Below are 14058 nucleotides of genomic sequence, written 5' to 3' on the forward strand. Positions count from 1 at the left end.
GGGGGGGAACCCCCCAAAAAAGAGAGGGGAAAAAAAAAGTGAACCCCAAGAAAAAGAGGAAAAACGGGGGGGCGGAGGGGAACGAAACAAAAAGGGGCCCCCCCAAAAAGAAGGGAAACCCCAAAAAAAGGGGAATCCTCCCCAAAAGCGCCCCCCCCCCCCCGCAGCCTGCTGACGGCGTACGACGAGCACCAGAAGTTCCTCAAGCAGCACGCGGCGCGCAAGAGGGCCCCCGAAAACGGGTGAGGACCCCCCCGGACCCCCCCCCATCCTTTTTGCCCCCCTCCCCATCCTATTTACCCCCTCCCCATCCTATTTACCCCCTCCCCACCCTATTTACCCCCTACCCCCAATTCACCCCTCCCCGTATTTTTAACCCCCAATTTACACCCCCATTTTTTGCCCCCCCTATTTACCCCCCTCCCATTTTTTTTTACCCCCATCCCGTTTTTTACCCCCCTCCCCCTATTTTTTTTACCCCTCTCCCCCCAATTTACCCCCCTCCCCATACTTTAACCCCCCTATTTACCCCCCTCCCCATCCTATTTACCCCCTCCCCCTATTTTTTACCCCCTCCCCATACTTTTAACCCCATATTTTTACCCCCTCCCATTTTTTACCCCCTCCCCATACTTTTACCCCCCAATTTACCCCCTCCCCCTATTTTTTTACCCCCTCCCCATACTTTAACCCCCCTATTTACCCCCCTCCCCATCCTATTTACCCCCTCCCCCTATTTTTTACCCCCTCCCCATACTTTTAACCCCATATTTTTACCCCCTCCCCATACTATTTAACCTATTTACCCCCCTCCCCCTATTTTTTACCCCCCTCCCCATACTTTTACCCCCCAATTTACCCCCTCCCCCTATTTTTTACCCTCATCCCCCCCCATTTACCCCCTCCCTATACTTTTAACCCCATATTTTTACCCCCTCCCCATACTATTTAACCTATTTACCCCCCTCCCCCTATTTTTTACCCCCTCCCCCTACTTTTAACCCCCCTATTTACCCCCTCCCCCTATTTTTTTACCCCCTCCCCATATTTCTAACCCCCTATTTTACCCCCTCCCCCTATTTTTTACCCCCTCCCCATACTTTTACCCCCTATTTACCCCCTCCCCATACTATTTAACCCATTTACCCCCTCCCCCTATTTTTTACCCCCTCCCCCTATTTTTTTACCCCCCTCCCCATACTTTTAACCCCCTATTTTTACCCCCCTCCCCCCATTTACCCCCCCCTTTACTTTTAACCCCTAATTCCCCCAAATTTACCCCCTCCCCATCCTTCTACCCCCCCTATTTTCCCCCCCCCCCCTATTTTCCCCCCCCCCCCCATTTTCCCCCCCTCCCCCTATTTTCCCCCCCCCTCCCCCTATTTTTTCCCCCCCTCCCCCTATTTTTCCCCCCTCCCCCTATTCCCACCCCCTCCCCTTATTTTTTTTTTCCCCCTGTCCCCCCCCCCAGCAGCGCGGAGGAGCCAGACGACAAGCGGCTGCGCCCCGACGAGCCGGGGGGGCTGCTGACCCCCCTCAATTTCTCCGCCGCCGGGGGGGACGCGGGCGGCAGCCCCTCCACCTACAGCTACTGGTACCAGGTCAGCAGGAGACGGGGGGGGGAATGTGGGGACCCCCAGGACCCCCCCCCAATTTGGGGTCGGCGCTCACGACCCCCCCCTTTTGTCTCCCCAGCAAGGCTACGGCGCCTACAGCTACCAGACGCCGTGGAGCTACAGCCAGTACTACTCGCAGAGCTGAGCCCCCCCCCCCCCAAATTTGGGATTTCCACCCCCCCCCCCTTTATTATTTTGTCTTAATTGCCCCTCCCCTTTATTATTTTGTTTAATTGCCCCCCCCCGGATTGCGTTGTGTGTCCCCCCCCCCCGCACCGCGTTGCTGTTCGTCGTCCCCGCGGGGGGGGTGTAAATAAAGAGGGAGCCCCCACCCCCCGTGGGGGGGGGGGGGGTGATTTATGATTTTTTCGGCTTTTTGGGGCCCCCCCCTCGCGGTCGGGAGGTTTATCCGTTTGGGGAGGGGGCTTCCGACCCCCCCACCCCACCCCCTGCACAATTTTTGACCCGTTTCCGAGCGGTTTTGGTGCTTTTCGGAGCGCTGACAGGGAATCGCTGCTGGGGGGGGGGGGGTTGACCGTTTCTGGGGAATTTCGCCCCATTTTGGGGCCCTTCAGCTGTCTTGAGCGGATTTCATCCCCTTTTGGGGATCCCTTAGGGCTGGTCTGGAGTGGATCTAATCCCATTTTGGGTCCCCTGAGCCCTTTTGGGCGGATTTCATCCCGTTTTGGGGCCCCTCAGCTGTTTTGAGTGGATTTCATCCCGTTTTGGGACCCCTTAGAGTTGTTTCTGAGTGGATTTCATCCAATTTTGGGGACCCTGAGGGCTGGTTTTGAGTGGATTTCATCCCTTTTTGGCTCCCCTGAGCCCTTTTGAGCAGATTTCATCCCATGTTGGGACCCCTTAGGGCTGGTTTTGAGTGGATTTCATCCCATTTTGGCACCGCCGAGCCCTTCTGAGTGGATTTAATCCCATTTTGGGTCTGCTGAGCCCTTTTGAGTGATTTCATCCCCTTTTGAGCAGATTCTATCCCATGTTGGGGCCCCTTAGGGCTGGTTTTGAGTGGATTTCATCCCATTTTGTTTCCCCGAGCCCTTTTGAGTGGATTTTGTCCCATTTTGGGACCCCTCTGAGCTGTTTTCAGTGGATTTCATCCCGTTTGGGCTCCCCTGAGCCCTTTTGAGCGGATTTCATCACATTTTGGGACTCCTTAGGGCTGTTTCTGAGCGGATTCCATCCTGCTTTTAGACCCCTGACCCCCTTTTGAGCGGATTTCACCCCATTTTGGGGCCTGCCTGCTGCTCATGAGCCATCCTCCCCCCCGTTTTGGAACCCCTCTCCCACTTCTGAGGCGTTTCACCCCATTTTCTCCACCACCCCACCCCATTTCCACCCCGTTTCCAGCAACTCCACCGTTTCGCAACCGATTTATTCCCTTTTCCGCGCCCTTCCTCCGTTCCCGACCGCGTTGTGGGGTCCCCCAACCCCCCCCGTGAGGGGTTTTTGCCCGATTTTGCCCAATTTTGGCGCTTTCAGAAGCCTTTCCGCAGCAGCCAGGCTCGCAGCTCGGCGTCCACGTGCCCCCCGAGGCGCAGCGTCCCCGTCACCTCGTTCACCTGCACCGCCGGCTCCCGGCCCAGCCGCTGCCTCAGGAACGCGCGCAGCTCGGCCTCCAGCGCCTGCACCGCGGGGGGGAGCCCGTTAACACCCCGAAAATATCCAAAAAAATACACAAAAAATATCCCAACCCACCCCAAAGTCCCGAGAGAAACCCCAAACCGACCCCGGGCCCCGAAAGAGAAAAGGAAAAAGCGATGGCAAGACCCTAAGAGGCCCCAAACCCCTCCAAATCCCCCCCGATCCCCGCCAGACACCCCCAAAATCCAACCCCCTCCTAAAATTTCCCCCCCCAAAATCCCCTAAAGCCCTCCGAACTCCCCCCAAAATATCCCCCATTCCCACAAATCCCCTAAACCCTGCAAGATCCCCCCAAAAAAGTTCCCCATTCCCCCCCAAATCCTCCAACTCTCCCTAAAATCCCCCCAACATCCCCCCAACCCCCTCCCAAAACCCCCTCCCAAAATCCCCTGAAGCCCCCCAAATATCCCCCAAATCCCCTCCAAACCTTCCCCAACCCCCTCTAGACCCCCCAAAAATCCCCCCAAATCCCCTCAACCCCCTCTAAACCTCCCCCACCCCCCTCCAGACACCCCCAAAAATCCCAACCCCTCCAAAATCCCCCAACCCCCTCTAGACCCCCCAAAAATCCCCCAAACCCTTCCAAAATGCCCCCAAACCCCTCCAAACCTCCCCCAACCCCCTCTAGACCCCCCCCAAAAATCCCCCAAACCCCTCCAAAATCCCCCCAAACTCCTCCAAACCTCCCCCACCCCCTTCCAGACACCCCCAAAAATCCCCCAACCCCCTCCAAACCTCCAACCCCCTCTAGAACCCCCCCAAAATCCCCCAAACCCTTCCAAAATTGCCCCAAAATCCCCTCAACCCCCTCCAAACCTTCCCCAACCCCCTCTAGACCCCCCCAAAAATCCCCCAAACTCCTCCAAACCTCCCCCAACCCCCTCTGGAACCCCCCAAAAATCCCCCAACCCCTCCAAAATCCCCCCAAACCCCTCCAAACCTTCCCCAACCCCCTCCAGACCCCCCAAAATCCCCCAAACCCCTCCAAAATCCCCCCCAAATCCCCTCAACCCTCTCCAAACCTTCCCCAACCCCCTCTAGAACCCCCAAAAATCCCCCAAACCCCTCCAAAATCCCCCCAAACTCCTCCAAACCTCCCCCAACCCCCTCTAGACCCCCCAAAAATCCCCCAAACCCCTCCAAACCTCCCCCAACCCCCTCCAGACCCCCCCCAAAATCCCCCAAACCCTTCCAAAATCCCCCCCAAATCCCCTCAACCCTCTCCAAACCTCCCCCAACCCCCTCCAGACCCCCCCAAAAATCCCCCAAACCCCTCCAAAATCCCTCAACGCCCTCCAAACCTCCCCCAACCCCCTCTAGAACCCCCCCCAAATTCCCCCAAACCCTTCCAAAATCCCCCCCAAATCCCCTCAACCCCCTCCAGACCCCCCAAAAATCCCCCAACCCCCTCCAAACCTCCCACAACCCCCTCTAGAACCCCCCCAAAATCCCCCAAACCCTTCCAAACCTCCCCCACCCCCCTCCAGACACCCCCAAAAATCCCCTCAACCCCCTCCAAACCTTCCCCAACCCCCTCTAGACCCCCCCAAACTCCTCCAAACCTCCCCCAACCCCCTCTGGAACCCCCCAAAAATCCCCCAACCCCTCCAAAATCCCTCAACCCCCTCCAAACCTCCCCCAACCCCCTCCAGACCCCCCAAAAATCCCCCCAAATCCCCCCCCAGCCGTACCCAGATGTCTCCCTGGACATGGCGCAGCTCGGTGGTCTTGCGATCGCCGGGCCCGAGGCGGCGGTAGACGGGGACGTTGTGCATGCGGGACCGGCGCACCCAGTAGGGCAGCGCCCCCACAGGGGCTGAAACCCCAAAAAAACTGTTAGGGGGGGGCGTGAGGCACCGAGCGGGGGGAGTTTGGGCCGTAAAGGGGGGGAAATAAACAAAAAATCCCAAAAGGGTTTCATGGGGTGGTGGGGGAATGGCCCTGAGGGGGCAGCCTGGGCGTGAAGGCCGTGAGGCGGTTCAGGGGAATCAAGTCATTCGGTAAGGGATTCCAGTCGCTTTTTGAGGAACATTTGGGTCATTTTTGTCATTTGTAGTTTTTTCGTGGGGTGGGAATCGGTTTTTGAGGGGGGTTTCAGGCAGTTTTTGAGGAAAAGTTCACGTTTTGAAGGGTTTTTAAGTCGTTTCTGAGGAGAACTTCAGCCGTTTCTGAGGGGGACGTCAGTCAGATTTTGAGGGGTATTTAACTCGTTTCTGAGGAGAATTCTGACAGTTTTTGAGGAGAATTTAATTTGTTTCTGAGGAGAACTTCTGTCAGTTTCCGAGTCAGATTTTGAGGAGAACTTCAGTCAGTTTTTGAGGAGAATTCTGTCAGTTTTTGAGGAGAACTTCAGTCATTTCTGAGGGGATCGTCAGATCTGAGGGGAATGGTCAGTCAGGTTTTGGGGGGTATTTACGTAATTTCTGAGGGCAATTTCAGTCAGGTTTTGAGGAGTATTTAAGTTGTTTCTGAGGAGAATGTCAGATTTTGAGTAGAATTCCAGTCAGGTTTTGAGGGGTACTTGAGTCGTTTCTGAGGGGAACGACAGTTTTTGAGGGGTATGTAAGTTGTTTCTGAGAACTTCACTCAGTTTCTGAGTCGGGTTTTGAGGAAAATTTCAGTCAGATTTTGAGGGGTATTTGACTTGTTTCTGAGGAGAATTTCAGTCAGTTTTTGAGGAGAATTCTGACAGCTTTTGAGGAGAACTTCAGTCAGATTTTGAGGGGTATTTAACTCGTTTCTGAGTCAGATTTTGAGGAGAGCTTCAGTCGTTTCTGAGGGGAATGTCAGTCAGATTTTGAGGAGTATTTAAGTCAGGTTTTGAAGAGAACGTCAGTCGGGATTTGAGGGGTATTTAATTTATTTTTGAGGAAAACTTCAGTCAGTTTTTGAGTCAGATTTTGAGAACGTCAGTTATTTCTGAGAGGAATTTCAGTCAGTTTTTGAGGGGTATTTAAGTCATTTCTGAGGGGAACATCAGTCAGGTTTTAAGGGTATTTAAGTCGTTTCTGAGAAAAATTTCAGTCAGTTTTTGAGGAGAATTCTGTCAGTCGTTGAGGGGTATTTAAGTCAGTATTTAACTCAGCTTATCAGAAGTGTGTAACTCATTTTTGAGGAATGTTTAATCTGTTTTTTGAGGAATACCTAACTCCTTTTAAAGGAGTATGTAACTCCTTTGTGAAGTGCATTTAAGTCATTTTTGAGATATTTAGCTCATCTTTTGAGCTTTTGGAGACATTTTATTTCTCTTGAGGAGTATTTTTTTGTTTTGAGAGGCATTTAAGACAGCATTTAACTCAGTTTTTCAGGGGCATTTAAGCCGATTTTTGAGGAGCATTTACCTCCATTTTCAGAGGAATATTCATTCTGGAGAGATATTAAAGTCATTTTTTGAGGGATATTTGAGTCATTTTTGAGGAATATTTAAGTCAGTATTTAATTTTTTAGGAATATAACTGATTTTTTGCAACATTAAACTCATTTTTAAGGGTATGCAGATCACTTTTTGAGAGTATTTAGCGCGATTTTTGTGGTGTATTTAATGTAATTTTTGAAGTGTATTTAACTCGATTTTTGAGGGACAGAAAATGTGATTTTTGACTCACTTTTTAAGGGTGTTTGACTCGTTTTCTGAGGGATATTTAACTCCTTTTTTGCCCCCCTAATTCTGGGGGGGCTCCCCCCGGTTTCCTCACCTCGCGGGGGGCTCCAGCCCGATGGTGTGGGGTAGGTGGGGTGCACGGGGGGGTCGGGGACGCGGCTGGGGGGCAGCAGGCGCTCCACGAAGACGAATTCGGCCGTAGACTCCACCACACCGGGGTACTGAGGGGTCTGGGGGGGCTCCTGGGGGTCTGCGGGGGGGCCTGGGGGGCCTTGACTCTGTGCGGGTGGGGGTACACAGGGGGGTGAGAACACCCCCCTAAATGCTCCATCCCCCTACAGACCCTATTCATCCCTCCCCCCACGGATCCCCCCCCCAAATCTCCTCACCCCCCTCAGAAAACCCCCCACAACCCTAACAGCCCCGCCCCAAAATCCCCCCCGATTCACTCAGAACCCCTCAAGTCTTCCTTAACCCCCCTTCCCTTTAGGAACCCCCCCAAATCCCCTCAGAACCCACCCCTAAGCCCCTCTTATTTCCCTCCTCCTTTCAGGGCATCCCCCAAAACCCTCTCAGAGACCCCCCCCCAAACTCCCATAAGCCCACCACTCCCTTCAGGACCCCCCCCCCAAACCCCCTTAATCTCTTGCTTTCCCTTTAGGACCCCCCAAATCCTCACAGAGACCCCCCTTTAATTCTCCCCATCCCTTTAGGACCCCCCCTCAAATCCCTCAGACCCCCCCATTTTCATTTCAAGACCCCCCAACCCCCATTAATCCCCTCCAGGACCCCCCAAACCCCATCAGAGGCCCCCCCCCACCCCTTCAGGATCCCTCCAGGACCCCCCAAATTCCCTCACAGACCATCCCCAACCCCCTTAACACCCTCCAGCCTCCCCACAAACCTCCTCAGAGCCCCCTCCTCCTTCACAGACCCCCCCCAAACCCCCTCCAGGACTCCCCATCTCCCCTCGGAGCCCCCCTCAATCCTAAGGGGCCCCCCCTAAACCACCTTATTCCCCCCCCTTCCTTTCAGGACCCCCCCCAATCCCCTCAAAGCCACCCCCAAACCCCCTAAATCCCCCCCAAACCCCTTCAGAGCCCCCCTGAGCTCCCCAAACCCCCTCCAGGACCCCCCAAAACCCCCCCTTACCTCCCTTCAGGACCCCCAAATCCCCTCAGAGTCCCCCCAAAACCTCCTTCACTCCCTCACAGACCCCCCTTAACGCCCCCAAAACCCCGAAACCTCCTCAGAGACCCCTTAAATCCCCCCCCCAAGCCCCCTACCTGCGCCCCCCGCCTCCCCAGCGCCGCCCGCAGCCCCAGGAGCCGCCGGCCCAGCGCCGCCATTTTGGGAGCTTCCCCCTCCCCTTCCCCCTTCCCGCTCCCCTTCGACGTCTGACGTCAGCGCGCCCGTGACGTCAGCGCGCACGCCCGACGTCAGAGCGGCGCCTGCGCGGAGTCGTTCTCTTGGCCTGCGCCTTGCGCGAGGTGAGGGGCGGCCGGGGGGGGGCTCCGGCCGTTGGGGGGTAAAGAGGGGGGGTTTTGGGGGCAATTCGGGGGATTTTGGGGCCAGGGAGGGGCTCTTGGGGCCTTGCGGATGGTTTTTGGGGGTTCGGAGAGGTCTGTGAGGTTTTGGGGGGAGACTCGGGGAGCGGCTCGTGGAGTTGGGGGGGGGGGGCTTAGGGGGCTTCTGAGGGCCCGGGGAGGGCTTGGGAGGTTTTGGGGGCTTTGAGGGCCCGGGGGGGGGCTTTTGGGGGGTCTGGGGGTTTGGAGATGACCGGAGGGGGGGGTCTGTGAGGGCCTAGGGGTTTGTGAAGGCCTAGGGGGCGCTCTTTGGGTCTTGGGGGGGGTCATGGGGGGCTTTTGGTGTCGGGGGAGGGGGGCTTCGGGGTCTGGGGGCTGCTCTTGGGGTCCGGGGGAGGTCTGTGAGGTCCTGGGGGGTGGATTTGGGGCCTACGGGAGGGGCTCTGGAGCCTTGGGGGCGGTTTTGGGGCCTGGGGGGGAGGGAGGTTGTTGGGGGCTGTTGGGGGGGGTCTGTGAGGGCACAGGGAGATCGTTTTGGGGCGGGGGGGTCTCTGAGGACTTGGACGGGTCTTTTAGGGGCTGGGGGGAGGGGCTGGTGGGCTTGTGGGAGGCCTTTTGTGGTCTGGGGGGGCTGTGAGGTTTTGGGGGGGGGGCTCTGAGGCATTTTGGGGGGTCTTGGGCTGTTCGTGAGGCTTTGGGGAGTCTCTGAGGCTTTTAGGGGATCTCTGGGGGGGTCTAGGGGATGCTCTGCAGGGGTCTCTGGTGGCTTTTGGGGGTCTTCCTGTTTTTTTTTGTGCTTCCCCCTTCTTTTTTGGGATCCCCCCCGTTCCCAGGGGTCCGTAAACCTGTTTTCCCCCCCCCCAGACCCCCGTCACCATGCAGCTCTTCATCCGTGCCCAGTCCCTCCACGCCATCGAGGTCTCCGGCGCCGAGACCATCGCCCAAATCAAGGTGAGCCCCCCCACACACCATTACCAGGCTGCTCCCTGCCCCAAAACCATTTTGGGCTGACCCATTTCGGGATTTTTTTCCCCCAAAACCAGGCGAGGATCGCGGCGCTGGAGGCCATCGCCCCCGAGGACCAGGTGCTGCTGTTTGGGGGAAAACCGCTGCAGGATGAGGCCGTGCTGGAGCAGAGCGATGTCCCCGAATTTGCCACCCTCGACGTGGCTGCGCGGCTGCTGGGGGGTACGGGATTACCGGCGGGGTAATTAACGGGGCCTCCTCGTTAGCCTAACGAGCTTCTCATCTTGAATTCCCACCCGCTTTTTTTTTCCACAGGTAAAGTCCACGGGTCGCTCGCCCGTGCTGGGAAAGTGAGGGGCCAAACCCCGAAGGTGAGCCCTGCGGGGAATTTTGGGGTTATTTGAGGATATTTTTAGGGTCCCAGAGCTTTGTTTTTCAAGGTGCAGCCCCTAAACGCGCTCATCTCGTGTTTTTTTTCCCCAAAAAATGCAGGTGGCGAAGCAGGAGAAGAAGAAGAAGAAGACTGGGCGAGCTAAGCGGCGCATGCAGTACAACCGGCGCTTCGTCAACGTTGTGCCCACCTTCGGCAAGAAAAAGGGCCCCAACGCCAACTCCTAGCGGAAAAAAATCCCCAAAAACGAGCAAATTCCACAAAACCGCGCTGGGAGCGGGGTTTCGCAGCGCTTTGAGTGAAATAAAAGTTGTTTGGGCTCCAAAATGTTGACGTCTTTGAAGGATTTGGGGTGGAAAATGGGGTTTTATGGGCGTAGAACAAATGGGAAACACAAAAACGTGAAGGATTTAGGTGAAAAAGTGAGGGGTCAAGGCCCAGCTGCATCCGGAGAAGATAACATTAATTATGGGTGCTAAAATTTGTCCTTTTTACCTCAAAAGCTCCCTTGGAGGTCAGAAAACCTCCTTAGACCGTGCCCGAAGGAGTTTAATAGATTTAGGGGCGCGCTTTCAAGGGGGATTTCTCCAAATGAGGTGGAGAGATCTTTCCAATCTTCAAGATTTTAGAATTCCAGCCTCAAAAAACTCTTTTTTTTTTTTTTTTTTTTTTAAGTCCAAACACCACTTTTTTAAATCCAACCCTCCCTTTCCAGGACCCCAAAGCCTCACTGCATGCTTAAACCCTCCTTTTTCACACCAAATCCCATTTCCCAGTGCGAGGGGACCCGGTGTTTAGGGTCCGAAGCCTCATTTGTGGGTTTCAACACCTTTTCTTTCAATTCTAAGCCCATTTCTGAGGGCTCAAGGGGGAAACCCTGCGCCCCATGGGGGGGATTCTGCTGCCTTGGGGGGTTTGGGGGACATTTGGGGGTTTGGAGTTTGTTTTTTTTAAGAGGGGTCGGGAGGCTTGGGAGGAGTTTTGGGGGTTTATTAGTTTCTATATGGAGAGATTTGGGGGATTTGAAGTGTTTTGGGGAAGTTTGGGAGCTTGGGGGGAGTTTGGGAGGGTTTTAAGGGAGCTTTAGGTGTAGTTCAGAAGGGTTTGGGGGGATTTTGGGGAAAAATGGGAGAATTTGGGGAGAGCTTTCGGGGAGCTTTGGAGGTTTGGGGAAATTTGGGGTGGGTTTTAGGGCAGTATTAGGGGAGGGTTTGGGTGAATTCGGAGGTTTTAGGGCAGTTTTGGGGAGTTAGGATGAATTTGGGGGGGGTTTGGACGAGTTTTGAAGGGTTTGGGGGGGCTGGGGCGAATTTGGGGGCAGTTTTGAGAGGTTTGGGGTGAATTTGGGCGGTTTGGGGCTCGGTCGTGCTGTTGGGAACGCCGTGGACGGGCAACGTCCGCGCTGGGCGAGCTTCCGAGCGGCTCTGCGCCGTTGATGAGTAATTAGCCCGGAGCTTAATGAGGGGAGGCGGCGGAGATGGCCGAGCGCTGCCGGAAAGAGCCGAGCGGGGGGGGCGGGGGGCGGGGCGGAGCGAGCCGAGCGGCTCCGAACGCTGCCGAGCGGCTCGAAAGCTTCTGGAAAGCCTCCGAAGGCTCCCGAGCGGCTCCGAGGGCGCCCGAGCGGCTCCGGAAGTTGCCGATCGCTTCCGAAAGCTGCCGAGCGCTCGGCGCGGGGCAGCCCGAAGCCGCCACAGGCACCCTGAGGGCCGGGGGCACTCCTTAAACCCGAGTTTTTCACCCCAAACCCCATTTTTCAGTGTTTGCGGATCTTGTGCTTGGGGTTGGAAGCCTCATTGACGGTTCTAAAGTACTTTTTTTTTTTTTTTTCTTTATCCATGCCTAAGCCCATCTGTGAGGGCTTAAGGACAAGCCCAGGGAGGGTAAAACCTCCACCTCAAAGAGGATTCTTTCCAACTGTAAAGAATTTATAATTTTAGGCTAAAAAAATTAAAAGCAACTTTTTAAAGGAACACAAAATGGCTGCCCTCCCTCAGGGCCCCTCAGCCTCTGTCCTGGGGCTGCGCCGGGAGGGGGGAGCCGAGGCTGGGCCCCCTTTTAGGGTCTTCTTTAGAAAAACGAAATAGAAAACCCCACAGGGCCCCCCAAAGCCTGCAGGGCCCCTCAACGCCCCACAGGGCCCCTCAGCATCCCCTGTCTGTGCCCGCAGATCCTCGATGGAGATGTGGGAGGAGATCTGCAGCACACCCGGCATGAGGAAGAAGCTCCTGAACGAGATTCGCGTGCTGCTGCACAACAAGACCATGCGCGCGCGCCATTTTGTGCTCCTGTAAAAAGTTACTTTTATAGCCTGAGATGATAAAACCTGGAAGGTTGGAAAGGTCTCTCCAGCTAATTTGGAGAAATCCCCCATGAAAGCTTGCCCTTCAACTTTTTACACGCCTCCAAGCATGGTCTAAGGAGGTTTTCTGACCTCAAACAGAGGTTTGGGGATGAAAAGGGTGGATTTTACCACCCAAAATAAAACTTTATCATCTCAGAAAGGGGCTGGGCTGTGACCCCTCATTTTTCCACACAAATCCTTGAAATGTTGTGTTTACCATATTCTCTAGAACAACAAACCCCGTTTTGCACCCCAGTCCTTCAAAATTTCAAATTTTTGGGGGGAAACCCCAAAAGGGAGCCCAGCCTCGACTCCCCCCTCACGCCGCAGCCCCAGGACAGAGGCTGAGGGGCCCTGAGGGAGGGCGGCCATTTTGTGCTCCCTCCGAGCTTTGCTCTGGGGTCTTGGGGCTTCCCTGGGAGTGGTGGGGGGCCCCTCGGGGTGATTGGGTGCTACTGGGGGCGAGGAGGAACCCCGTTTGAGGAGAATAAAGTTTTAGTTTGGTGTATTTTGTTTTGAGAGGATAAAGTTTTGAGAAGACATCCTTCTATTTCGGTCAAGATTGATTTTGGGAAAATCCAGCCCTTTCAGCAAGAAGCTCCCTTGGAGGTCAGATGTGGGAGGAGATTTGCAGCACGCCCGGCATGACGAAGAAACTCCTGAAGGAGATTCGCGTGCTGCTGCTGGTCCTCATGACTCGCTGCTATCCCCACTCCGTCGCCATGACCATACTCTTTATCTGCCCCGCGAGAAAGAGCTACCAGTCCCACAGCCTCCCAAAAACCCCACAGGGCCCCCCCAAAGCCTGCAGGGCCCCCTCAACGCCCCCTGTCTGTGCCCGCAGATCCTCGATCGAGATGTGGGAGACGATTTTCAGCGCGCCGGGCATGACGGAGAAGCTCCTGAACGAGATTCGTGTGCTGCTGCTGGTCCTCATGACTCGCTGCTATCCCCACTCCGTCATCATGTCAATAATGTTGATCTGCCCCGCGAGACAGAGCTACCGGCCCCCCAGCCTCCCAAAAACCCCACAGGGCCCCCCCAAATCCACCGCAGGGCCCCTCAACGCCCCCTGTCTCTGCCCGCAGATCCTCGATGGAGATGTGGGAGGAGATTTGCAGCACGCCCGGCATGCCGAAGAAGCTCCTCAACGAGATTCGCGTGCTGCTGCACGACAAGACCATGCGTGTGCACTTCGGGATGACCGAGGACGACGAAATCCTCCAGCTCGGCCTCATGCAGACCCTGAGCCCCGAGGACCCAGTCCCTGCCGTGCTGCAGGACGTGGAGTGCCTGAAGAGATGCATGAGGACCACAAACTTCCACCTGCTCTGGATCGCACTCAAAGGGCTGGCGGCGATGCTGGAGAGGCCCAAGATGGTGAGCGCACCCCCCATGCCACAGCCTCGTGGGCGAGGAGCGCTCAGCCTCCGTCCTCCTCTTCCTCCTCCAGGAGGCCGGCATGGTGCGGGAGAGCGCCATGAAGCTCTTCAGCGCGTGCATGGAGCGCGTGCTGTGGAAGCACCGCAGGAAGATGTGGAAGAAAGTGCACAACGTCCTGCTGACCCTCTACCTCCGCATGAGCGAGGACAGCCCGAGCGTGGCTCGCTCGGCCGCTCCTCACAGGACCTGTTCCAGAACCTTCCCCGGCTCTGCTGCCCTGCTCTGGGCATGCTGCGGGGGCTCCATGTCCTTCTGGGAGCGAGGGGCCCAAAGCTGAACGCGGTGCTCCGAGGCAGGACGCGGTGTCACCTGCAAACCTCCTGAGGGCAATTCCCCAATGACGGGGAGCTACTGGGGGTGAGGAGGAGCCCCGTTTGAGGAGAATAAAGTTTTAGTTTGGTAAATTTTGTTTTGAGAGGATAAAGTTTTGAGAGCATAAATTTTTGAGAAGACATCCTTCTATTTCGGTCAAGATTGATTTTGGGAAAATCCTGCCTTTTCAGCCCAAAATCTCCCTT

At 55.8% G+C, this 14058-nt stretch overlaps 2 protein-coding genes and 1 long non-coding RNA gene across 3 annotated transcripts; 2 read left to right on the forward strand and 1 right to left on the reverse strand.

Moving 5' to 3' along the window:
- Positions 1–146: 146 nt before the first annotated feature.
- Positions 147–2063, forward strand: LOC309889326. Its single transcript, XR_014319219.1, has 3 exons — positions 147–242; positions 1472–1601; positions 1696–2063. It is a non-coding gene; the product is annotated as an uncharacterized lncRNA (long non-coding RNA).
- Positions 2064–2612: 549 nt separating this feature from the next.
- Positions 2613–8274, reverse strand: MRPL49 (mitochondrial ribosomal protein L49). Its single transcript, XM_082782097.1, has 4 exons — positions 8160–8274; positions 6968–7151; positions 4964–5088; positions 2613–3253 (listed from the first exon to the last, which is right to left on the reverse strand). Exons 1-4 carry the CDS (start codon positions 8220–8222, stop codon positions 3107–3109), a joined length of 519 nt encoding a protein of 172 aa, XP_082638223.1. The 5' UTR covers positions 8223–8274; the 3' UTR covers positions 2613–3106.
- A 28-nt stretch (positions 8275–8302) lies between these two features.
- Positions 8303–10083, forward strand: FAU (FAU ubiquitin like and ribosomal protein S30 fusion). Its single transcript, XM_082782098.1, has 5 exons — positions 8303–8363; positions 9264–9350; positions 9443–9587; positions 9681–9736; positions 9858–10083. Exons 2-5 carry the CDS (start codon positions 9276–9278, stop codon positions 9981–9983), a joined length of 402 nt encoding a protein of 133 aa, XP_082638224.1. The 5' UTR covers positions 8303–8363; positions 9264–9275; the 3' UTR covers positions 9984–10083.
- The last annotated feature ends 3975 nt before the right edge of the window (positions 10084–14058 follow it).

The sequence above is a fragment of the Aythya marila genome (genome assembly GCF_965140915.1).
Source record: "Aythya marila genome assembly, chromosome: 35".
Lineage (NCBI taxonomy): Eukaryota > Metazoa > Chordata > Aves > Anseriformes > Anatidae > Aythya > Aythya marila.

Excerpts from the sequence above, each read along its gene's own strand:
- FAU (XM_082782098.1), top strand. The coding sequence starts at position 9,276 with ATGCAGCTCTTCATCCGTGCCCAGTCCCTCCACGCCATCGAGGTCTCC. Across the intron at positions 9,351-9,442 it reads AGACCATCGCCCAAATCAAG|GCGAGGATCGCGGCGCTGGA; the intron begins GTGAGCCCCCCC and ends CCCCAAAACCAG. Across the intron at positions 9,588-9,680 it reads GGCTGCGCGGCTGCTGGGGG|GTAAAGTCCACGGGTCGCTC; the intron begins GTACGGGATTAC and ends TTTTTTCCACAG.
- MRPL49 (XM_082782097.1), bottom strand. The coding sequence starts at position 8,222 with ATGGCGGCGCTGGGCCGGCGGCTCCTGGGGCTGCGGGCGGCGCTGGGG. Across the intron at positions 7,152-8,159 it reads TGGGGAGGCGGGGGGCGCAG|AGTCAAGGCCCCCCAGGCCC; the intron begins GTAGGGGGCTTG and ends CCACCCGCACAG. Across the intron at positions 5,089-6,967 it reads GGGCTGGAGCCCCCCGCGAG|CCCCTGTGGGGGCGCTGCCC; the intron begins GTGAGGAAACCG and ends TTGGGGTTTCAG.